The 23,848-nt window shown below is 42.7% G+C and overlaps 1 protein-coding gene across 1 annotated transcript in view; it reads left to right on the forward strand.

Annotated features, from left to right (window-relative positions):
- Positions 1-542: 542 nt before the first annotated feature.
- itga9 (integrin, alpha 9) overlaps positions 543-23,848 on the forward strand; it is a 55,504-nt gene continuing 32,198 nt past the window's right edge. Inside the window, exons 1-15 of the mRNA XM_073481309.1 lie at positions 543-945; positions 1,221-1,348; positions 3,239-3,345; positions 5,336-5,459; positions 6,965-7,032; positions 10,046-10,175; positions 10,401-10,486; positions 10,575-10,637; positions 11,119-11,256; positions 11,733-11,838; positions 14,591-14,685; positions 15,901-15,991; positions 16,343-16,388; positions 16,502-16,656; positions 19,186-19,346. Of these exons, the coding sequence (XP_073337410.1) occupies positions 755-945; positions 1,221-1,348; positions 3,239-3,345; positions 5,336-5,459; positions 6,965-7,032; positions 10,046-10,175; positions 10,401-10,486; positions 10,575-10,637; positions 11,119-11,256; positions 11,733-11,838; positions 14,591-14,685; positions 15,901-15,991; positions 16,343-16,388; positions 16,502-16,656; positions 19,186-19,346 (1,689 nt within the window). The 5' untranslated portion in view covers positions 543-754. The remainder of the gene's footprint in view (positions 946-1,220; positions 1,349-3,238; positions 3,346-5,335; positions 5,460-6,964; positions 7,033-10,045; positions 10,176-10,400; positions 10,487-10,574; positions 10,638-11,118; positions 11,257-11,732; positions 11,839-14,590; positions 14,686-15,900; positions 15,992-16,342; positions 16,389-16,501; positions 16,657-19,185; positions 19,347-23,848) is intronic.

Here is a 23,848-nt window from a genome sequence, read left to right on the forward strand (position 1 = left end):
GGACAGAGAAGAAACCACATCAGAGGGGAACTTGACAGTTGCATCTAAAGCTCTTTTTTGGAGTTTACTCATATTGTTGTCCAGTTGTGCAGACAGACTGCTCTGTCCCTGATTTAAACTCAACTCTCGAATGAGCATAAATCTGTGAACTTCTCCTTGAAAGTAAAGCTTTTTTTAAAAAATATGAAAATGCACATTGTGAGTGTGAAACGTTAGATGGCAGCAGTGCGCCCTCATCTCTCAGCCGAGGTGAGCAGAGCCCCTGAACCCCACGGCTGAAATGTGATGCTTTGCGCCTCAGAAAACCATTCGCGTCTCTCCATGACCGCGTCCCCCCGTGTCACCGCGCCAAGATAAACACACGGCTTCCGGTTCCAGCTTTCACATTAAAACCCCTCAGCTGTCCTAACAGCAGCGATGCTTTTATTCTGAGTCGAACTGCTCTTGTTTCCTGTCTTCCTCTGCTTAACTTGACACCCCTGACCACATTTATCTCCACGACAGGGAGCCTGCGAGCAACAACTTTGTCAGATTGACACAGAATGGAGAGAAGCTGACGCACCGTTATTTACCGGACCGTTAACTCTCCTCCTCGAGCCTCTCCTCATGCCATCACAGCCTGCATGCTGCTCCACACCGGGAAGAAATAAGTGAAAGATAGTTTTGTAAAAGTTTAGCTGACAGTTCCTCATTATTGGTTCTTTTTTTCCCCCCTCCTCTGCTTTTTTTGGACACTTTAACCGCGTTATTACGCATGATGCGCAAAGGGATGGCTCCGCTTCGGGGACAAAAAACGGGATTACAAAATGTTTTTTATGTCTGTCTCTCTATTTCAGTGGCTTATTCTTACAATATAGACTTAGAACATCCTCTGGTGTTCCGCGGACCAAATTCTAGTTTTTTTGGCTATTCTGTGCTGGAGCACTATCATGACAACACACGCTGGTGAGTCCCGTCTTGTGATTTTCCCTGGAAATGCTGTGATTTTCTGTAAATTGTGCTTTTGGAGCAAATGTTGAACTTCTCGGAGCTCAGGCTGCATCCACGCCCATTCAACGTAAACAATAATGAGTGATATTCTGCATGGAAAGCAACTTTTGTTCATGATGTAACTTTCTGCTCCTGCCAGAGACAGATTTTCTTTGAAATCAAAAGTTTTAGGGACACAGTTTAAAGAGAAGGTGTTTGGCCCATCCTCTCCCCTCTCCTCATGTCTGCAGGGTAATAGTAGGGGCTCCCAGGGCAAACTCTACCTACAGTAGCTCTGTGCACTCCCCCGGAGCTGTGTATAAGTGTCGAATTCACAGCAACCCAGAGCGCCGCTGCACGGAGATGGATCTGGGAAGAGGTCAGTCACCACTGCCTGCCTGCCTGCAGCACAAACACAAGAGCATGCAGTATATCCACACTAACTGCAGGAACACACATGCACCCCCACACACACAACTTAAACAGTCTAACACTGAAAAGCTCTCTCACACACATGCATGCTGGACTTTCCTGCAGCCTCTTCTTGTCCACTCGTTGCTCAAACTCCCCCAAGCATCTGTTTTGTTTTATCAGAATAATGCAGCCTTATACTTCTCATAACAGTGCCACAGTTGTTCTTTTAGCTCTCAACCTGCTATACTGAGAAAAAAGAAAAGGGGGTTCTGTGTGCAGAGGTCCATAAATATTTTGATAAATATGATTTATGCCCCTGCTAATATTTTCCAAGCACGTGTGCCAAAAAGTTGAGCGTTACCCCCCTCAGACCTCCAACTCCCAGGCTCTTCTGTTGTGGTCAGGAGAGCCGGGGTGCAGGCATGGCTTTAATATTAACCCCTATGATCAGTCAATGTGTCACCAGAGAAACTAATACATTATAACAGTGAACGTGCCCCAGCCCGGTGCTCAGTGAACCACATGGACCAGAGGAGCTGGACTCAGAGAACATACACTGACTGAGAGCAGCTACATGCCATTGTGCTGAATCAATTGTCTTCAGGGAGAAAGAGAATAAAACTTGGAGAAGGGGGACGATAAGGGAAGTCTGGACTCTTAAAAAGAGAAATGTGGAATTTATGCAAAAGCTTTCATTTGGTCACCTTGTTCTTAATCATCTTTATAGAGCTGCAACTAACGATTACTTTCATTGTCGATCAATCTGTTGATTATTTTCTCAATGAATCAACGAGTTGTTGATGAAGATTCTCAGTCAATGAGTTGTTTAGTCTATAAGCCTAAATGATGTCCACTGGGAAATTGTTGATGGGCATTTTTCATTTTTTTTCTGATGTTTTATTGACCAAACAATCAAAGCAACAGAACGTAACTACCTGGTTAAAGATAGCTGACTGTTGAGTCTCATCCCCAGATGGTTAAATACTGACACTCTGGGCTGGCAGCTCGGGTCAGACGCCAACCCAAAGCATCAGCATTTGAAGACCTGGTGATGAGACTGAACAATCAACTATCTTTAACCAGGAAGTTACATTCTGTTGCTTTACTGGACAGATTAAGAAAATAATTGGTCAACTACTCAATCATAAAAATACCATATCAAATATCATGCAGCCCTAAAGGGATTCGTATTGAAAAGAAATGTTTGTTTAGGTTATGTGTCAATGGTCCAGTTATATATCCAAATATATGGATTAAAAATATTCATAGTTATGTTTTCATTAGTGTATAATTACCTGAAATCAGTGTTTTCATTACCTTAGAATGAGCCTTTTATATCTACAGAGTCCCGTCATGTAAGAATCAGAAACAAGTGATAGAGACATCATTCACCCTTTTACAAGACACTGTACCGTCAACAAGATTCTGAAGCTGTCAGACTTGTTTAATTCACTAATATTAATGATAATATCAACCTCAAATTCCAGTGTTGTTTGGCTATACTACCTTAGATAGATAGATAGATAGATAGATAGATAGATAGATAGATAGATAGATAGATAGATAGATAGATAGATATTTCTCTTGAGTGAAGGTGACTTACAGTATTGACTGTCAGAACTGTACAATGACAGAAGAGTTGTTGTGAAATTTTTTAACCGAGAAGAAAATGTTGCCTTGGTCGACAGAATTTTAAACTGTCAACTGTGTATAAAAATCACATTCAGGGGAAATGAAGAATAAATCCCAGGACTGAAAAAAGCTGACAATGGCTAACAAGCAACAACTTATTCGCTCCAAGACATCCTCCGTCCTGATGACTCAACGTCTGCTAACTGCTCTCATTGTCTTTCAGGAAACAAGCCGAGAGAGTCGTGTGGGAAGACGTGCCAGGGAGACAGGGATGATGAGTGGATGGGGGTCAGCCTGGCCCGCCAGGACAAGGCTGATGGCAAAATACTGGTGAGCCAGGGGACGACGACGGCACAGTCACGTCAACAAATTTTTTAATGCGAACCATGTTCACTCGTAAAAGCAGACCTGATTAAACCCACATCATTGTTACAAACGGACCGCACTGTTAAACCACAGCTGGTCTCAACATTACAGCTCAGAAAGACCTTTTCTTTACAAGCTTTTTGCACAAGTAAGAGCTTAAATGATGATTTTCTTTTTTTTTTTGCATATTCAAAGCTCGAGTAACAACTAAAGTCAGACAGATTTGGAAACTGCTGTGCGGTTACATAACACTGTGAAACATTTACCTCGTGTTTGGAGCTGGACGAGTCAGTGGAACAGGGTTTGTCAAGAGTAGATTGCTGTTTATAAGAACTGAGAGAGGGATTTGGAGAAATAGACTAACTAGTGGTGCTAATCCCAGAGGTGCTCAGCTGGGTGTTTGCACAGAGATCATAGGGCAGCTGGCAGAGTTTGTTTAGGCTTCAGCCCCTCTGCGGTGGTCCAAGGGCGGCCTTTGATTAAACGTTAACCCCGCGAAACTAGAGCGAACAGTCCAGGGCGGTTGAGTGGACGATTCTTTAAACGCTCGTGGCAGGTGTGAAAGTGTTTTAATACCTGTTGCGGATCGACCGCCTCCTCTGGGAGTCAAAGAAATCACAAGAATGTCTCCCTCTGCAGCGTCCAGATAACTGTTTTGGTCTGTTAAACCCCTATTCCTTTCAAAATGTTTGTCTTTTATACCTCAGTGGAATGTATTGGCCTGAGTTTCAAACCGTTAGCCTTGGCTTTACTCGTCAGTCAAGGTTTGAAGACTTCTTGGAGTTGTCAGTTTTGGGAATTTGAGGGTAGAGTTGGTTTTTAGCTGCACACAGATTGGGTTCATGATAAAATGAAAGGTGGGGACTCTCCAGAGCCACGTGTTGCTGTGCCCCGTTTTTTTTCTATCTCATCCGAATGGACTGCACGTTCCTGTGCGAGAGGAGGGAAACGGCTGCTTGGCAGATGTGTTTTGGGGTGATTTCATCTGGGCTTTTCAGTGAAGGCCTTGTTTGTGACCAGTGAGGCCTTTAACTGAACAGGGAGACGACAACAGCACAGACTCAGCACTCCAACTGTAAAAGCTTCTTTTGCAGCAAGAGCTTCCATTTCTTTGTTTATGTCAGCTGATCCTTTTTTTAATGCTGGTATTGCTACTAGCGTCGGCCAAGCTGTCCTGTTTCTCTGCTTCCAGGCTGTCATCTGGCGCTCTGTGTGCGCCCACAATCTGCCGAGCTCTTATATCCATTTAGATTGGCTGTGTGCGTGCGTGTGTGTGTCTGCAGGGTGAGGGGGCTGGAGGAGTTAAACAGTGCGAGGGGAAATGAAGTGAACTTTGTCTGCACAGAGGCGTCCAGATCTGTCCCCAGAGCCGCAGGAGCCCCACCACCAGCCCCCTTGGGTACTAAATTATTCCCACATTTACACATTTATGTGGCCTGATCTGTGCAGAGTTTGAAATCGAGTCTACATTATGCTGTTTGCTCACCGATCTGTGTGGACTTCTGAAAAAGCACAGCAGCAAAATATTGTTTTGAGAATTATTCTCTGTCTGTTTCAGCAGCAGCATAATAAAGTAGGAGTTTGTTCTTTTGTCTTTTGATCCGCTTTTTCGTCTACTCGCTGAACGTTTTGGCTCCTCAGGCTGCCTGGAGGAGCTGCTTTTTGAAATGAAAACTTTCTAAAAACACAAATGTCACTGCGAAGATTAACTTGGGACACAGTTTTCATGCAGCAGCGGAGATATTCACACCACAGACCATGGCTCTTATGGTCAGGGTTATGGATGGGCTTTAATTCCCCCTCTCATCAGTGACGATCATTTGACAGCCACAGAGACACTCTGACTCCAGCTCAGCGAGGACGGGGACTAAACTATCCTGCAGTCTGAAGTGTTTGTGTTTACAGAGTGAGCATGTGTCTGAAGTTGTTTTCCGTTCATGCTTTTCTCTCGCAGGCTTGTGCCCACCGCTGGAAAAACGTCTACTACGACTCAGAGCACATCCTTCCGCATGGGTACTGCTCCATCATTCCCCCCACCCTGCAGGGCAGGACCAAACCGCTCATCCCCTGTTATGAAGGTAAAGTAGAGGCACTTACGGTGGTCAAGTAAAACACAAATTTAAGTCGGATATTGAGAAGAGAACTGGTTTGCGTGACATGTAGGAAATCGAAGGTGTTAATGGTTGTTCCACATGTTAATAATGGAAAGAGAGGTGAACAGCAAGAGAGACTGGAAGACACAATATCGTTAATGTCATGTGGATAATATATTTCACAGTCTCTCCTCGAAGGAATTCAAAGTGCTGTACTCTGTCTTTTGTTAACATAAAATGTGACATAAAAACAGCTGAGTAAAGGAAGCGAGAAGAGAAGTTCAAAATCACAAATGGTCTCACCTCAAAAGCTCGTTGGCCAGCTTTTGAGGTCGGTTGGAGCAGCCCGAGGTGTGAAAGATGTCAGGGTCACAAGCAGTGCTGATGAAGCGTATTGGAGCCTTAAGTTGGTGGATATTAGACCTGATAATCAACATGTTAGCACTGACATTACCTGACCTGCATTTAGCTCTAAGCACTACTGTGCCTATTTACAGCCACACAAAGCTGCTAGCATGACTGTAGACTTATTCCTTTAATCATCTTGTGACATGTCAGATTCATCCTGGGACCCCTCGAGGGGTCCAGACCACCAGGTTGGGAACCACTGCTTTGGTCTGTTTATCCTCTTCTTTTGTGGTTACCTTTTATCTTTGCACGTGATCTCTTTAAGCCTCACATCTGCTTCTGGGCTCTGATTGGTGTTTTGGCACCGAAGACTAGTAGCAGGAGAGCCTTGAAGTGTGATCGCTCTCCTTCAGCCAGCTCTAACCACTGGACAGTTTGTTAAACTGAATACATTGGAGATGGAGAGTTTGTATTCCCTGTGCACCTTTTTGCAAAATGAAAACATTTTTATAAAGGTGTAATTATGCCACAGACTTTTGCTTGATTTTCCAGAAATCAGGTGCGTTTAAGGACAGATTTGCTTGCACGGTCTAGAAATCACATTTATGTTATGATTGCAGTAAATCAAATCCATTTGGGCTGCAGGTTGTTTTCTCTAGCGAGCCCTCTGCAACACTTAAAATCCAGTTCCAGTCGAAAAAATAATGCACTGCATAACATTTTACGCTGACTCATGCAAATGTGTCCTTCATGTGTTTTGATTTGTGACTCAGAGCTATTTATCAAAGGCTGTTTTACGCCCTAATTGTGCTCCCAGGTCAGGATTTCACTTCCTTCCGTAACTCTGGTTGCCAGCAGTTGCGGAGAAGCCAGACTAGACTTTGCATGGGACCGTATTTACAGTGCATTTTCACCAGATCCAAACTCAATATTTTTGTAACCTGAGAGCACTGTGTCCCCCCACAAGTAAGCGGTGTTGAATGTGGCGTTGCACCCCTTCTCTCGGTCTAGCTTTCTGCCCCCAGATTCCTCGCGGATGGGACTGGGACTTTGACTAGCTCCATATGGAATGCAGGAAAAACTCCAGTAAATGCTGGCTCAGGCACACAGTGAAATAATTTGTGGTTTGTTTTTTCTTACAGACTATAAGCAGAAGTATGGGGAAGAGCACGGCTCGTGCCAAGCCGGGATAGCGGGAGTTTTTACGGAGGTCAGTGACAGTTCCTGTTCATCTTTTTAATCCATGTAACGCTCTCTTTCTGTTGGTCTAACATGGAGGTAGTTGTTTGTTGTCTTCAAACTCTGTTGTCAAGAGCTTCACCTTTCCATTCAATCATCAATCGCTCTTACTGTCCCTTTTTTCTTATCATTCTCCCTCGAGAGCATGATTACCGTTAACATTACCACATGCCTAATGTGTAAAAGAACCTCTTTTCCCTCACTCTTTGTTGACTTTGACTGTGTGGTATTATGGGAATCGTTAGCAGAGACATTATATATGTGGGCGAGGGGGATTTCTCTCCTCCCATGTTGTTTAAGATGTCAAATGATGTGGAAAATCTGAATTCTACACTCAGATATACATGAGTATTTGTTTCAAAGCAGCCGACGCTGTGCTGACTAACTGCTGATAACTGTTAGCTTATGTTTCCATACTGAAGGGAAGGCTGCAGCGGCCTCGCTTGACCTGGTGTGGTTCCACAAGATAAAGCGTTTAAGAAAATATGACTTTCCTTGTCTCTATAGCATAGATGTGCTACTGTGTTTGTTTTAACATGTGACATCATCCTTGGTTGCACAAGGCCTTTTTGTATCTTTGATTATCTTTGTCTGTTGGAAGATGAGGCCGGTGCAGTGAGCAGAAGTGGTGGGAGGAAGGTCAAACTGATTTAACCTATAAATGCATTTAAGCTCAAATATAGTTTGACAGGAAAAAATGTGCATACAAGGGATACATGTATACTTGACTAGTTTGGACATTTTGTTTTCAATACATTAGCAATATAATTCTTTCCTGATGTTCCCCGTGAGCGACATGTTCTGTAGAGGTCCATTACAAGTCTTAAATTACAGATACGCTCAATTTGGAACAGACAGTAATGTACAGTAGACTGAAGGGGACTTAAAATGTGTCCACGGAGCACAGCTGTGCCCGGAGAGGGTGTTATGTTCTTTATTTTACCAAAGCTAAATAATATTATTTTAGCTTCTGAGTTTAAATATTTTTTTAAAGTCATTTTCTGGCAGAAACATCATCATTCTCTGGATTTCCAGTGTGAGGACTCGCTGCTTTTTCTCACTGTTATGTCTTTGGCTACGTTTACATGCACACAGAATTCTGTTTTTTGCACTTATTCTGAAAAAAGAGAACATTGCGACTAAGTTGTTTACACGGCAAATGAAAATTAATTTTCCACTAATATTCCTGTTAACATGCAGCTGTGCATACTCCGATTAATGTAATGGCGCCCCTCCTATTTAAGCGCTGTGGAGAATGAATATTCACGCAAATCCAAAAACCTTTCTTGAAGTCTTTTTTAAATTTTTTAAAGTAGTTGTGTTTGTCCTTCCGACCAGAAATATGGGCTTTTCTTCTGTGCATGAAAAACAAAAAAAAAAAAAACAATTGTGACGCATATTCCTAATGCGCTGAATAATGTCCAGAGAATGCTTCTAAAACAAGAATAACACCAGCATATCGCACATGTCTTAATCGGAAAATGCCACATTCAGAAGATTAGGTGTGATATTAGGAATATCCAAGCGGAATATGCTGTTTTCATGACCTGTATCCAATTCTGAATGTTGTCATATTTGGAATAATAGTGGGAAATTATTGTGAATGTAAACGTAGCCACTGTAAACTGACTATATTCAGGTTTTGGACCATTTGACAGATAAAACAAGACATCTGATTGTTGATGCAGGAGGAAAAAAATTCTGATATACTACAGATCTTTGCAATGATCCTTCAAATGTGGTTATGAAACACTGGGGGCAAAGATATTTAACGGTGGCAGGATCCTAACCGTAGTTTAACAATTAACTTTAGGTCATGTCAGATTAACTGATAATGAAAATAATTGGCCTAAAACTCTTCATTTACTTCCCCACATTTAAAGACACGTGCATGACAGACTCATGCATGCTCGCATAAGAATGGTTTCCCTGTCACAGATACTAAAATGGGATCATTTCACATGATCTGCCTGCTAACGGTTGGAACGTTTCCCACGAATTCAAAGCATCAAAGAGCCTTTGAAAGTCTTGTTCACGGCTGTTATGAAGACTCATACTTGTAACAGTGTATGATGTAATGTTTAGTCGGGCTTAGTTTCATCATTCTGTGACGTAAACCATAATAAATAAACACAACACAAGAGCTGAAAAGAGCTGTACAGGTGAGGAGCTCGTATGTGGGAGTTTTACTGCAGCATGAGACGGTTCAGTCGACTTCATGTGAAACCTGTAAATAACACTTAAGAGAAGTCTTTTGGTCTTTAGGAAGGAAAAGATTGTGATAGCGGTGGATTCCACAATGAACCTACTGTTTCAAACCCAAAGACACAATCATCAAAGACCGAGGGCGTCAGTGTCGATCTGTTAAAGCATTTGAACGACCCCCCCTCCTTGAAAGAATGTGAGGAATTTAAAGAAAAGATGTCCAACTGTTAAACCTTATCCCTGTCTGAACCGTGGTGCACACGCCTGGTGGTGCCCAGATGTTTGACACCACAGCACAGGGGATTTAAACTGCTGAGTCAGTTCCTCGCTGTGCTGTTTGGTTTGTTAGAGCTCTCGGTGGTAGCGTCACATCCTCCGACACAGATAACATCAGTGGTGAAAACCAGGATGTGTTGAGCAATGGCACCACGCTTTTAGTAAAAACAAAGGATCTTGATTGTCGTGCTCTGGTCCCTTTAATAGCTGTGGAGCATCAAAACAACAATAGCTGTGAACAACTCATTTTACAGCTGTCAGTCTTGCCCAGCCTCTGAATTCCTCATCACATCAAAGGGGGCAGCTAAGCTGGCCTCCTGTCTGGCTGTGTGGTTAAGACCAGATAGCACAAACCAGTCTGTGGCCACTGGTTAACCAGACATTCACCCAGCAGCGTTTTCCTTTCTTTCTTCTTTCTTCCCTTTAGCAGTCTATTACAGAGCAGACTGAAGGTGAATAAACATGAAAATCATCTGAATGAATGTGGGGGATTTCATTTTCAGGAGCTGGTGGTGATGGGGGCACCGGGGTCATACTACTGGACCGGGACGATCAAGGTGTACAACCTGACTTCGGACTCCTTCTACAGCCCAATCAAAGAAAACGTCGACTCACACAGATACAGCTACCTTGGTGAGAACCTTTTAAAGGTGCAATATGTGAGATATGGCCAGAATCGACTGAGTGTGTACTGATTTGTAGACTGATCGGAGCCGCTGTAAATCGCCTCTGTATTAGGGACGCTACTGGGGCCACTCCACTCCACGGCAGCCACTAATTGCACCTTTAATGAAGCTACTTGTGTTGAATGTCAGATTTATCAAGAAAGCTGTGCCTGATTATCATCTGTCTCTCCAGGTTATGCTGTGACTGCTGGACACTTCTCCTCTCCTAATGTAATAGACGTAGCTGCAGGGGCACCTCAGCACAGCGGCAGTGGAAAAGTAGGCACTTCATCTTTCGTCCTGCTTCCAGCTGTTGAGTCTTCTTCTGTTGCTTTGCTACAGTGCTGTGTTTTTTTCTCCTGCACAGGTTTACATTTTCAAAATCGATGGTGGGTCTTTGGTGAAGAGTTTTCAAGCCTCAGGGAAAATGGTATGAGCTCGGATGTGGTCTTACGTTCCTGTTTTCAATCACTATACAGCACATTTGCATTGAGGCTATTTTAAAACTATAGTTTTCCATCAGAAAACAGCATAACAACATTATTTTTTTTAAAACCTAATCTTCCTCAGGGATCGTGTGGTAGATTCTTGTGATGCAGTGCAGACACGCTACTCTAATTGCTTTGTTGTCAGAACTGCACTGTTTATGTCTGCGTCAAGTGTTTAGACAGCGATTTAAAGAAGGAACACACTTGCCAGAAACCAAAGCTAATGCTTTCCATTCAGTGTAAATAAAAGGAAGTAGGGGCAGCTTTGAGATATAAGTTGTGTAAATATCCCTTTAATATTGGTATGGGTGTAAAAAGGGGAGATAAATCCAGTCCAAGCGTGAATCGTATGTCAATCGTATGAACTGAAGAACGAAGTGTCTGTGATCTGACCCATTGCTCTGTGGCTCGGCTTGGTTCCAGATGGGCTCTTACTTTGGCTCCTCATTGTGTGCAGTTGATCTGAACCAGGACGGCCTGTCAGACCTGCTGGTGGGGGCACCCATGCACAGCCAGCTCCGGGACGAGGGCCAGGTGTCTGTGTACCTCAGCAAGGGCAATGTGAGTGGGATCCGTGAGTCAGTGGGAACATGACACCATAACTTGCAGATTTATTTTACTACAGTATGTCCAGTCTTTGAACTTCACATATGTACATTTCTGCACTGTTATTAATGTCTGCTGTGTCGATTTTTAGCTCTGCTCATGTTTGATTTCCTTCTGCCCGTGTTTGTTATCATGATACCAGAATAAAACAGCAGAACATTGTGTGACTCGGCAGTGAGATTGTTTAACTGACTGAGACTAGAGCTTCTGTTTGTACATTTTATATTTATGAGTTATTATGCGAGGAAGTTGACTGTCTGTTTGGTTGTTAAATTGTTTGGAACGAAGCCAAACGACTGCAGTCGAGGCCAAAAGAATTTTATCAGAGAAAAGCTGCAATCATTTCAGCGCAGTAGTTTACTGTAGGACCTTTCTTTTTTCTCCTGCCAGCTCAGTTTATGAACTGTTATCTTTCCTGCTGCTGTTTCCAGGGCGTGATGGAGGAGCAAGATGTTTTGACTGGTGACAATTCTTTCAATGCACACTTTGGAGAATGCATCACGGCAATCGGAGACATAGATGACGATGGATATCAAGGTCAGTTTCAGTGGAAACTGTGTCCACTTTAGATCTGCGACAGTTAACCCATTAGTTGTCAACCATTCAATTAATCTCCAACTGTTTTTGTAATCGAATAATCAGTTTGAGTACTTTTTAAGAAAACAAACTCAAAATGATCTGATTCCAGCTCCTTAAATGTGAATGTTTTCTGGTTTCTGTACTCCTCTGTGACAGTGAACTTAACATATATGAGTTGTGGACTAAACAAGATATGTGAGGACTTAATGTTGGCCTTCAGGAAACAATGATGGACATTTTCCACCATTTTCTGACATTTTCTAGACCAATCGACTGATCGATTATCGAGAAAAAAATCAACAGATTAATCAACAGTTGTTAGTTGCAGCCCTAGTCCATTTATCTACACATGTAGGATTTTTCATCCACTTTCCCCTGAAAAATTGTAGAAGGTATGATATTATATTATTTTATTCTAAACTAAAAACTGAATTTTATATTATTTAAAGCTACTACAAGCAGTTTTTCACTGTTTATGAAACAGTCTCAGTTTCATACTGATGCCTGTGTATGAACTACATAAGCAAACAAGACCATAAGTGAGAAGATTTAACATGTACACAAATGTATGTGTACATTTTCCCCGGCAAAGTTACAGTGACTAGAGTACGTTACTACAGTACGTTAGCCAGTTAAAAAGAAGCAGGAGGAGATTTTTCTTTAGATAATTTCATTTTTGACATTATATTTTGTGGTTTCGACAGAGGAAACACTCCCACTTTTGTCCACAGGGGCCTCCAAAATCAAAAAATATAAAGTAATTTGGAGTAGCTTTAAGTATTTCATATATTTTTATGTTTTTAAAGAGACAGCACACTCATGCTAGTGTTTCAACGTTCTGTATTTTGCCAATGGGAAGACAGAGAAACAGAAATACTTAAGATGGTCAGGATTCCTTCAGAGGGTCACAACATAAATCTGAGGGGTTGTGAAATGATTGATGGGATAGTAAATAAGAAGAGTTTTTTGATGCACTTTTCTCCTTCTACCTCTTCTTCTTTGTTTATCTGTGAAATTTGGTCTAGTCTTACATTATTGAGCCTGAAACAATAACTCAATAACACAACCTGAGAGGTTTAGGGGACTGCTTACAACTGAGAGACATCTGAAACCAACCTGTGTCGGGGGTCACGAGCAGCAACTGATTTACTTCAAGTGGTCAAAAGCCAAAAAGGTTGGGAACCGCTGACTTAAAGGACCACACTGAGGGTTTAACATGCTCCAGTCCATTAAACACAAATCACTTGTGTTTTACAGTAGTGCTGACCATTTTTACAACCATGCTGCAAGTTTCAAGATTGACTTCCTACCTTGCAGGCAGCCACTGTTTTTAATTTGTTCACTACAAAACCCATCACAGTAACCAAATGAGATTTTATGTCTCTGTTTTTATTGTTGGAGTGTAATTATTGTTTCGTAATAGTAATCAAGAGTTTAATATTCTCCTTATGAATCAGCTTGTGCAATACAAACCAAAACAAATATCATGCTCATTTTGGCCTCAGTCGCAGATGCCAGATGGTCCTTGAATGCACCAGAGAGAAAAATTGAAAAACTTAACTAGACTTTCTCTGGCTGTGTGAACTGTTCGTGGAGCCACTGGTGAAAGGTCAGACCTCAGATGGGGGTCGTGTTTTATATATATATAAGTCTTATTATGGCCCTCCAGTGGTCTGTGAATTTATAATCCAGACAATAGCAGCTACTTTACAATAAAACTCATTGCTATTTGCGTGGCATTGTCCTGTTTTCATGCAACAAAACCATTTCCCCTCTCATCTGGCGAGTAATAAACTCACACAGTTCATATTCCTCACACGAGCCCACAAGCAAATGTAGGCTGCTTGAGATGTCATTTTCACAGACATTTTGTTTTGATTACCCTGCGGCGAGGAGGATCTTAACAAAATATTGCCCTCTCTCACCCTCATGTGCGCACGGGACATACATTTACGCTGTCTGTTTTCCTGGCATTCGCGTGGCTTGGCTTTGAGGGCTCCACTTGGCGTCCGTCTCACACTCGAGACTGGAATCTGCTGCCCGGTTTCATCTCCGTGTGAGATACGCCTCAGGGCTTGCAGCCTGGCACATTTCGTGTGTGTGTGTGAGTGTGTGTGGAGAAAGATGGCAGCTGGGAAGTATAACTCTTCTGCGTGTCGAAAGAGCCTGACTCGCTCGCTGACTGACAATCTATTATTTACAACTGAACTGCTACCATTTAATTTGAAAGAGCTACTGTAGAAGTCAGAACACACATTTGGTTTCAGTGACAAATGACCTGTTTTATTCTATCCTAACATAATGAGTTCATTATTGTGTGGTGTTCACTGAAAAAAAGGGCCATTCTCTTTTACCCTTTCTGCTTCGGTGTGCTGCTCCACATGTCATGGAAGTGTTTTGGTTTATAAAAAGAAAGTTTATATATGGGCTTGCTGTGGAAATGGGATAAGGAGACGTTGTTTCAGTGCTCTCGCCAGCACTTTATAGTCTTGTTTCCACTCTCTCAGAGGTTGCACAAGTTTTTACGGCCACTAACAACACTTAATTGTCTATTAAGACTTACTGTAACAGCTTGTTTCCCAGGCACAGGCCAGCGGAAAGTAAACAGGTTAATGAAAGCTGTTGTGCGCATTCACAAACACATGCGGTCGTTTATGTACTCATTCAGACTTTTCACAGAAACACTTTTGTCCTCTATCTGTCTGTTCAGATGTGGCCATAGGAGCGCCTAAAGAGGACGAGTACGCAGGAGCTGTTTATATCTACCACGGGGATCCCACAGGAATCATCAGCAAATACTCCATGGTAAGGACGTCGTCTGCTGTCAAACATCCTAATATCTATCGATTTTTCTGTTCTCTTGTACCGCATTTGGAGGTGTACTCGTTTCTCTACTCCTTGGCATGCTAAGTTTTGATGAAAACCATGTGTTCACCTCCTGTATTGACACAGTAGCTGTAGCTGAAGCAGCTGAGTAATGTGCGGTAAAGTCGCAGGTGGTGATGTAGCCTCGGGAATATGCAGAAGACCACCGTAGCTCTGAATGAAGCACAAGAACTTCTCATGGGCTTCTCTTGTTAATTTTTAACAGGGGGGGATGGCCCAATTGTAGCAACCCCTGTACCAAGACTACCATCCAGCACGCACACACACGTACACCTCTCAAGCTTGACAGACAAGACTGAGTTACATGGATATATTATAGGAATATTATAGGCATACAACCAGCAGCAGTGTGTCTCTATGATCCCTTGCTCGTCTGCGACTACACGTTGCTACTTGTCACTTTGATCATAAAGGTTTTTATAGTATGTATTGATGTGATAGATACATGAAGAAATTGCCAGAAGGGTGGGACTGAGCGCAAAAGGCACATTACAAATCTGTCTGCTGGTGTATTTTGGGAACAGCCACTCAAGTGCGCTCCATTGTGTGGCAGCAACATGTCATTGTAAACAATGTTATCATTCAAATAGAAAGGTCATTTTTTTGGTTTCTCAGTGGATAAAGTGCAGCTTCCTCTGTTAAGTTGATTTGACAGTAGCGATGGACAATTTAAGTCTGCCTCATTCACTGTAGTCAGTGTTCCCGCTGTCGCACTGAAGGCAACCACCAGCTTTCTCACCAGTCACCATTGACATGCATCCCTGTGCAAGGTTTAAAAGCGTCTGCCTCTCCACACCACATGTCCGTGCCCCAGCTGTGTTCAGCCTCAGAAGCTCAGTTAGCCGGCTAGCTACATGGAGGAAGCTAAGCTAAGAAAAAGTGAATAACGCAGCACGGTTGAAAAAAACAGAATACACTAACAGCGACCCGCAGAAAAGAAACTTGTCTTTTTTACGCTTGTTTGTGTACAGATTAAATAAACGAGATATAGCTGTTTACACTCATTTACATTTCTGTAAATCTAAAAGCAACGATCATTCTTCTATGAAAAACAAACACAGAGCAAAAAACAAATCACACATTTTTTCCATGTTGGCTCACGTGTTGTTTGAAGCCTGGTATGATCTGTTACAGAAACTGTCTGGGCGCAGTGTAAACCCTGGCCTGCAGATGTTTGGCCAGTCGATCTCAGGCAACGTGGACATGGATGGCAACGGATACGCAGGTACGGTCAGAGCATACGAGACGAAGGCTTGAAAGACTTTTTCTCGACACATCTAATCGGGAAATTAAGATGAAAACATCCTATAGGAACGGATGAGATTATTACATGTTTATTTTGTTCATGGTTTTGGACTCTCATTCATTTGCAACAGCAGTGCAAAGACTCGTGATAAAGGCATCTTGTTTACTGCATTCCACAGCTGACACTCAGACTTAGCCAGCATGACGGTTTAAAACCTCTGTGCATTGTTCTGGATCTGCAGGTGTAGAGAGTGCTGTCTGCAGATGCTGCGGTAATATCAAATTTTTTGTGTCATTTTCCAAATCAATCAAGCTGATGTTTGTGTTTCAGATGTGACAATCGGGGCCTTCATGGCAGACAGTGTGGTGCTGCTGAGGTGAGTGACCGTATCATTCACTGTCACACTGCAGTATGTTTTTCCACCTCTGAGTCATTTTAATGTCCACTCTCTCCCACACTGTGTTCCTGTCTCGGTTTGTGTGGTTGTAGGTCCAGGCCTGTCATTACAGTGGACGTCTCCATCTTCCTGCCAGTCTCCATCAACATCTCTGTGCCGCAGTGCCACGAGGGCCACCAGAATCTAAACTGCTTCAATGTCACCGTCTGCATGCGCTTCAGGGGACGACAGCTGCCCGGGCAGATAGGTGAGAAACAGCAACTAAGCTACCTGCGATTAATATTAGTTGCTCTCACCCACTGACACCAAAACATTTCCATAAGACCAAAGCGTAGGCAAACTAAATGGAGATCAGATTGAAAAAACAGAAAAGTTTAATCATTTGTGGTTTGATATATTGGGAAATGTGGCTTGTTAGCTTTCTTGCAGAGTAACAAAATCGATACCACTTGTGTCAGTATGCTGCAGTAATTATGGAGCTAGAGCCCGGAGGTGATTAGCTTAGCTTAGCATAAGGACTGGACACTAAAAGCTTTTCTCGATTGAAAAGATGTTTTCGCTCTACTCTCGACTGGCTTTGGTAAGAGTTTGATTTACCAGCTGGCTCAGCTGGTGCTAGCGCTCTCCTACTGTTGATCTGATTGGTTGAAGTTGGCCAGTGAACACCAGTGATAGACAGATGGATCATCCAATCACGTGCCATGTATTTTTTTTAAAAGTGAGGGTCCTTTTCCAAACAGATTCTATTAGTGCCTTTACAAATGGCTCTGTGTAACAAACCATCTGGTGCCACAGGTTAACAGCTAGCCTCTATCCAAAGTAATTAAAAAAAACCTACAAACCTTTAACTTAGTATTTTACACTTTGTATCACCTTTTGATTAATCTGTTCAACCAGAAATGTAAAAACGACGAAGTCGTGGTGTTTTATTTCTTGGCGACCAGCACCCAGGCAAGGTGTCTTCCTTCAACCCCATGAATAATCTTAGTATGTGTTGCTGGTGTAGATCCAGAATCCTGTCAAACCCCTGCAGATGCATTATATTTCCCTCATTTTGTGTTGTGAGGAAGTGAAATTCATTCTCCTTGAACATGACAAATTGTAAACATGATCATGGTGAGCTATTCTCCCCATGCTTGGCGACGGACAGTGCGGTTAGCCTTTGGCCCGTGTCTGAGTGTGCGCTTGGTCGATGGTTTACCCTTCAGCCTCTGCTAACAGGCTCTTGGGTGCGGTGCCTGTCGAGTGCCGAGGTGTAGTCCTGTTCCAGTGTTTGGGTGTGGTCATTCGCTGCCCCCCCAGGGGAGCAGGAGCCCTGTCGTTACATAATGACTACGTCTTGGCTCGCAGGAATAAAGCCTCTCTGTTTAGACGTCTGGCGAACGCCATGGAAAGTGCAGCACCATGTGTTTGGTGACTCCCATAATGAAACCTTCCTTTGCCTCCTCTGCAGTGAGCTCATGGCGTTCCCTCTGTAGGATGGAGGAAACAGTTAGGCTTTGGTCCAAATGGGGTGTGTTTGCCACCCTTCCCACTGTTTTAGCAGTTTGACACCCACTGAAGCAATTACTACAGACTGAGGCTGATTCATTCAGATGAATGGATGTTAAATGACCAGAGGCCCATATATGGTTTTCTCGGAAATGGCGGTGAAGTTTGACTTCATGCTCAAGATTTCTCATTGGAAAATAGATGTGACGTTATTGCGTGTCTCAGTTTCGCTAAAGCCAGGGGTGGAACCAACAGGAATGTTGAAATGAGATGTTTTCTTTCACAGTAATACTAGTTCTGCCCCTCCAGCTGCAAAATTAATTTCCTTTTTTTGTTCATTCTTGTCTGCTTACCTTAAGCTATGAAAAATATTGGCACAAAAAGGCTGTTTTTATGTGTTAGTTTGGTTTGTCAGGAGTCATTCAGGCATTAGCTCACATTAAATTGATTCTGCACAGTTCTTCGTCACGTGTTCGTCGACACGTGGATGAAAGTTTGTGCAAAATTTGAACTTAATTCGTGACTGTTTAAAACCAACCTACTGTATGGGGCACATTACATTAATTATACTGAGATTATCGCTGCTTTCACTACACAACACCGAACAAAGGGCTCTTGTTCAGTTAGAGTAATATCAGATGATTTGACCAAGAAATGTTCCCATGTTCCCATCTCCCCTCTCACTCACAGTCATTTTACTGCGTTGAGCGATAATTTATTTGTTCCCATGTTTTTGTTTTTTTTCTGTTACCAGAAAACCAAACCCTGCATACTTGAAGTGTTTCTCAAGATTATCTTTACTCGAAGAACCACCGCTGTCACTTCATGTTATGTGTTAGAGGTTTTTATCTCCAATATTATATATTTTATTGGAAGAAGCGTTAAAGGTGCACTTTGTGGTTTTGGGAAATAACTTTTGATGACTGAATAAATAATAAACAAACTGAAATAACTAGAAAGGATGTAAAGTAGGTTAATAATTTTGACTTTTTAGCGCATAAGATTTAAATTTAATAGTCTACTTTTGTAAAGTAAAGTCAACTTTTTAAAATTTACAGTGTAAGTAGTCACCTTTCTAGTTTCTAACAGTGTTCTGGGGACATTATTTCCCTCTGAGGACAGCTTGTTAATTAAGTTACGTTACCTATGATGTAATGATCAAAATAAGATAAGGGTAACATTTCTGGGCTTATGGCACATTTTTTTTCTAGTTTAAGGAACACCTTCATGTCCTCGGTCAGGCATGATGAAGATGAGCTGTAACTGTATTTCTGTCTCCTCTCAGAGTTGCTGTACAACCTGACAGCTGATGTGGATAAGCGTCAGAAGAGCCAGCCTGCGCGGGTCTACTTCACTCAGAGCGGATCTCAGATCAGCCAGATGAGCCGGCAGCTCAGCCTGGAGATCAACAGGGAGGAGTGCCAGCGCTACACCGCCTACGTGAAGGTAAGGACAGGTTTTCTGGTTCTAGCGCTGGCTGTGTTTGTGTTGTTTTGTGCTGCTCGTGTCCTCAGCTGATCTTTCTCATGACCCTGAGAACTCTAACCCAGCAGTGTTGACGCGTGATATGAGTTATTTGCTTATGTTCTTATCTATTTTTGTGTTTTTTGGCTGGAGCATCAATGTTTGTTCCTTTTTTCAGCTAAAATATTTAAAGCGAAAATTTAAATGTCAAAGTGAAGTAAGTGCCATCACATAAGAGCAGTGGCCTCTGTAGCTGAAGGCTGCAGATCAACAGGAGTCTGCTGGGAAGCTCTCAGCGTCGCCCTGCTGGGTGAGGTTAAAAGGTAACACTCAGGCGCTTGACGGTTCGTTAAACCACGCTGCTCAAGAGAGCGTCTGCAGAAACTGACAGAAACAGGAAACAGAGTCTCCTTTGTCACTGCATAGTCCCTCTATTGTGTTCCTCTGTGATTTAGCCGTGCTGCCCCAGTGAGGGTCCTCGTCCTGAGGGCAACATCCATGTTTCACCTCCTCTAATACGGAGGCCCACTGCAGGCCTGTAAATTTCACTGGCTTTCTTAACTGTGCTCTCCAGGCGCTTTCACCGTGGGAGGCTGAGCTGCCAGCTGAGGGGGGCTGTCATTACCACGCCTGCCTCTCTTCCTTCAGCCACTCAGACTATAATGAGTGTATATCACACAGAGCAGTTGTAGCAATGAGCTCCTTTATTCATCACAACACACACATCACAGTTATCAGGGAAGTCTGGCATGTGTTTTTCCAGCCTCTTCAGTAAACCTGGATGGAAGAATCTAGCATTTCAAATGTAATATTCACTTCTCTCCGCCTAAGTTTAGCAGCAGGACTTTAACAGGAGGGTATAAGTCATGTAAAATAGTGTTTCCGCGCAAAGTAAAACTGACATTTCAGCACTTGAACCAAACATATTCGTGTTTGTGGGTGGGCGAGCGTATTATCACTCAGTCGTTGCTCGTAGCTGCCACATATCTGGGGCATCTCTCTAGCGGTGAGATAAACACACTTGTACTTTAAGTGCCATCCATCATGCCCGATGTTACTTCAGGGAGGAGACACTTTTTGCAGCTCTGTCCGTTAGGTTGAGCATTAATGTTGCAGGATGAAATTACACTTTCATGTGAAAGGAACTGTTCTTTTTTGGGACATTTTGGGATTTGCTTTCATGCCGCGAGTTAGATGAGAAGTTCAATACCACAATCATGTCTGTCTGGTTATGATTAAGCTGGAGCCAGGAGGCTATTAGCTTAGCTTCGCATTAAGACTGGTAAGGGGGGAAACAGCTAGCAGCTGGCTCTGTCCAAAGGTAGAAGAAATCTGCATACCAGCACCTGTAAAGCTCACTAAGAGACTAGTTTCTTTAATCCTTTGAAAAAATGAAATGAAAAAAAAAACTGCAAGTTGAGGTTTTACGGGGGGTTATGTGCTGGATTTTTTTCTTGGTCTGGCACAGAGACTTTCTGTGAGGTTGCAACTTGTAGTTTTTTTTTACCTTTCAGTTTTTGTACAGAATGAAATATTTTGTACAGATTGAGTGTTATCTAGTGACCTTTAAAGGTCCTGGTAGGGATTTTTATCATCAAACCAAGCCAGACCAGTGGTTTCCTCCTGTTTCCATTCTTATAAGATAAGCTACTGTAAGTTAATGATCTCCTGCCTTCAGCTGTTTAAAGAGACAAATACGAGAATGGTATCCATCTTCTCATTTGACTCAGCAATGATGAGTACATTTCCCAAACTGTGGTACTATTCCTTTAAAGGTGCAAAATGTACAAATTTAGTTTAAGACATTCAAAAATAAACAAAAATTATCAACAGAATGTGAAGAAATAATATTTTTGACATTACGTTGAAGTCGTCGATGCACTGTGTTGCACAGCAGAAGTTAGCATGCTAACCAGCTGGCCTATGGTCTGAAAACCTTGTTCTTCTGGCTGTAAACACCAAGCCTACCCAAGTAGTCCAGCCAACTGCATGGCTAACTGAGCTAACAAGCCAACGGCAGCTACAGTTAGAATAGAATACAGTTAGCATCAGTAAGCAGTGGTTGGAGTATGAATTCAACAGGTGGCCAATTTCACACATGTTGCACCTTTGATTCTCTCTGACGAGTGTATTTCAGGGTGATTTCATGCAGATGTCATTTAATCTTTAGTCTGTATGCAAATTTGTATTGGCTTGACTGAGGTGTGAAGTGCGGGGTGGTTGCCACTCCAGCTGTGTGGATTATTATTATTTCTCTATATGTTGCCACAAATTGCACCTGCTGCTCAGCAGAAAGCAGAGGTGAGATTGCCAGAGTTACCAAAAGCTGGAAAGCCACACAGGACGGTTGAGGTGTGGTGCCCAAATTACAACTTTGCCAAACTGTTTACAGGCTGAATGACCATAGATATGCATGAAAAGTAAATGGGACAAAGATTATGACCTGGCATGATAAATGCCTGCCATGAATGTTTGTCATCACATTTGTCCCGAACCTGAGAGAGGAGCTGAAGAATCACCATAATCAGAGGTGATCTGGCTCCACTAGTCTGCTTGACCAATCGCATCATTTATCTTCCTCATGTGTCTTGCCCACATGCGCCAGTCCTCCCATTCCCCAGAAGAGGTATGCTAATGGAAACCAGCTGGTTGCCCGACTGCATCCTCCAGGGATCGCGCACCCCCGCCCCACCCTTCTCTCAGCTAAAACATACAGTGAAAACACAGGACTGAGGCTCGCGTCACAGCAGGGCGCTGGGCTGCTGTTGTGTCAACTGGAGCTGCATGCTGGCGCTGCTGATGGAAAACCCTCACGTCAGGGCTGATTGCTCAAGCCCCGATGCATGAGGGGCCGGTGGAAGGAGGCCATGAGCTATTCTGAGCCACTCTCACGTTTGTAACTGCGCTGACCATCTGTCGACCCCATTTGTTGACTTTATAAATTACATAAACACTTTTAAAGGACCTCAGTTAACGGCTAAACTTAATAAGGCGCTGTTAAAGTTGTATTTCGCTCCGCATAATGTACATTCAGCAACACGGCTGGAACAGACATGCTCAATTTTCACCATCTGAAATCAAGTAAAAAGCTGGAGCGGCCACTCAGTAAATCATGCAGTGTTGAAAACACAAGGGCAGAACAAGAGTTATCCAGAGAGCAAAGAGTGCAGAAGCTTAGAGTTCAATCTCGAACTTTTTTCAAGAGTAATTCCCGCTGAAATTATGCAAGGATTCCATGTTCATCACTTTAAACATGTTTTCATTGGCATCGACTAACAGCATACCAGCCCTCCAGATGGTCTTTGTTTGGTTATTTTTAGCTGAATAAACTCAACGCAGGCTTTTACTTCAGTTGTACCTCACATGCAGGAAGGGAAAACAGTTCCTAGAAGTGATGACTGATGAATGATTAGGGATGAGATGATCAGAATCGCTGTGCGTGAGCTGGCAGTGAGTCATTGAACGAGAGAGCCGCCGACTTTAAGGAGAAATTCTTCAGCTTGATGTGTTGTATTAAGCGATTTCTTTCCAATTGGCATGTTATCCCTTTGTGGTCGCACTTATTGTGAAATAGCTTGAAGGTTTTGAATGTGATTCATCTTCGACTGGACGCCTCAGCAATTAGAATTAATTATTGAGGCGTCAAGGATAGAAAACTGGAGCAGTACAAATATTTATGAGACATAATCAATTACCTTATGTAGGGTGGGCATGAGGGATGACAGGTTGAAGAGTCACCAGGGCAGTCAAAGAGACCAAAAATGTTTTTTCTGTACGAGGCTGGAAACATGTTTATTTCTTGGGTATTTGAATATGAGGCTCTATGAGGATTAACTCACCTTTGGACCCACCGTGAAGTGGCCATTCGAGGTACTGCAGTTAGTTGGCGCTTTTGCGCTGACTTCCTCTTTCAGCCCTCAAGGTTGCAGCTTGGTCAGCGCTAAACCCAAAGTACAGCTGAGGCTGATAGGAATGTCAGTAGTTATGCAGGAATTGGTTAATAAAAGCACAAAGTATTTGATAAATTAAAATTTTGACCTGATAGTGACGCTACATAAAAGGTTAAAGAATCATCAACGGTGTTACAATTCATCATGATGGGAACGTAAATGATAAATGTTCCAACAGATGTCTTGCCAGTCTGAACCAAAAATGTCAAAAGTTCATGTGAATCAATGACAGATTGATATTGCCATCCACAGAGCCACACCGCTAGCATGGCTAAAAAAACAAAACAATACAAGTGAAATGAGAAAAGTATTCAGATCATGTTATGTACTGTTCGCACGCTATATGCTGAGTGGAGGACATCAGTGTCTGCAGATTTAAAGTGCAACGGGTGTAATGTGAGCAGTGCATTGTGACATACAGTATATGTCACACTGTAAGTAAGACATACTGTATATGTCTCACTATAAACTATAAAGCATTCGTTATTCATTGTGTCAAGTGCTATTTGGTTGCAGTCTGGCTTTTACGGCTCA

The sequence above is a fragment of the Pagrus major genome, chromosome 15, assembly GCF_040436345.1.
Source record: "Pagrus major chromosome 15, Pma_NU_1.0".
Classification (NCBI taxonomy): domain Eukaryota; kingdom Metazoa; phylum Chordata; class Actinopteri; order Spariformes; family Sparidae; genus Pagrus; species Pagrus major.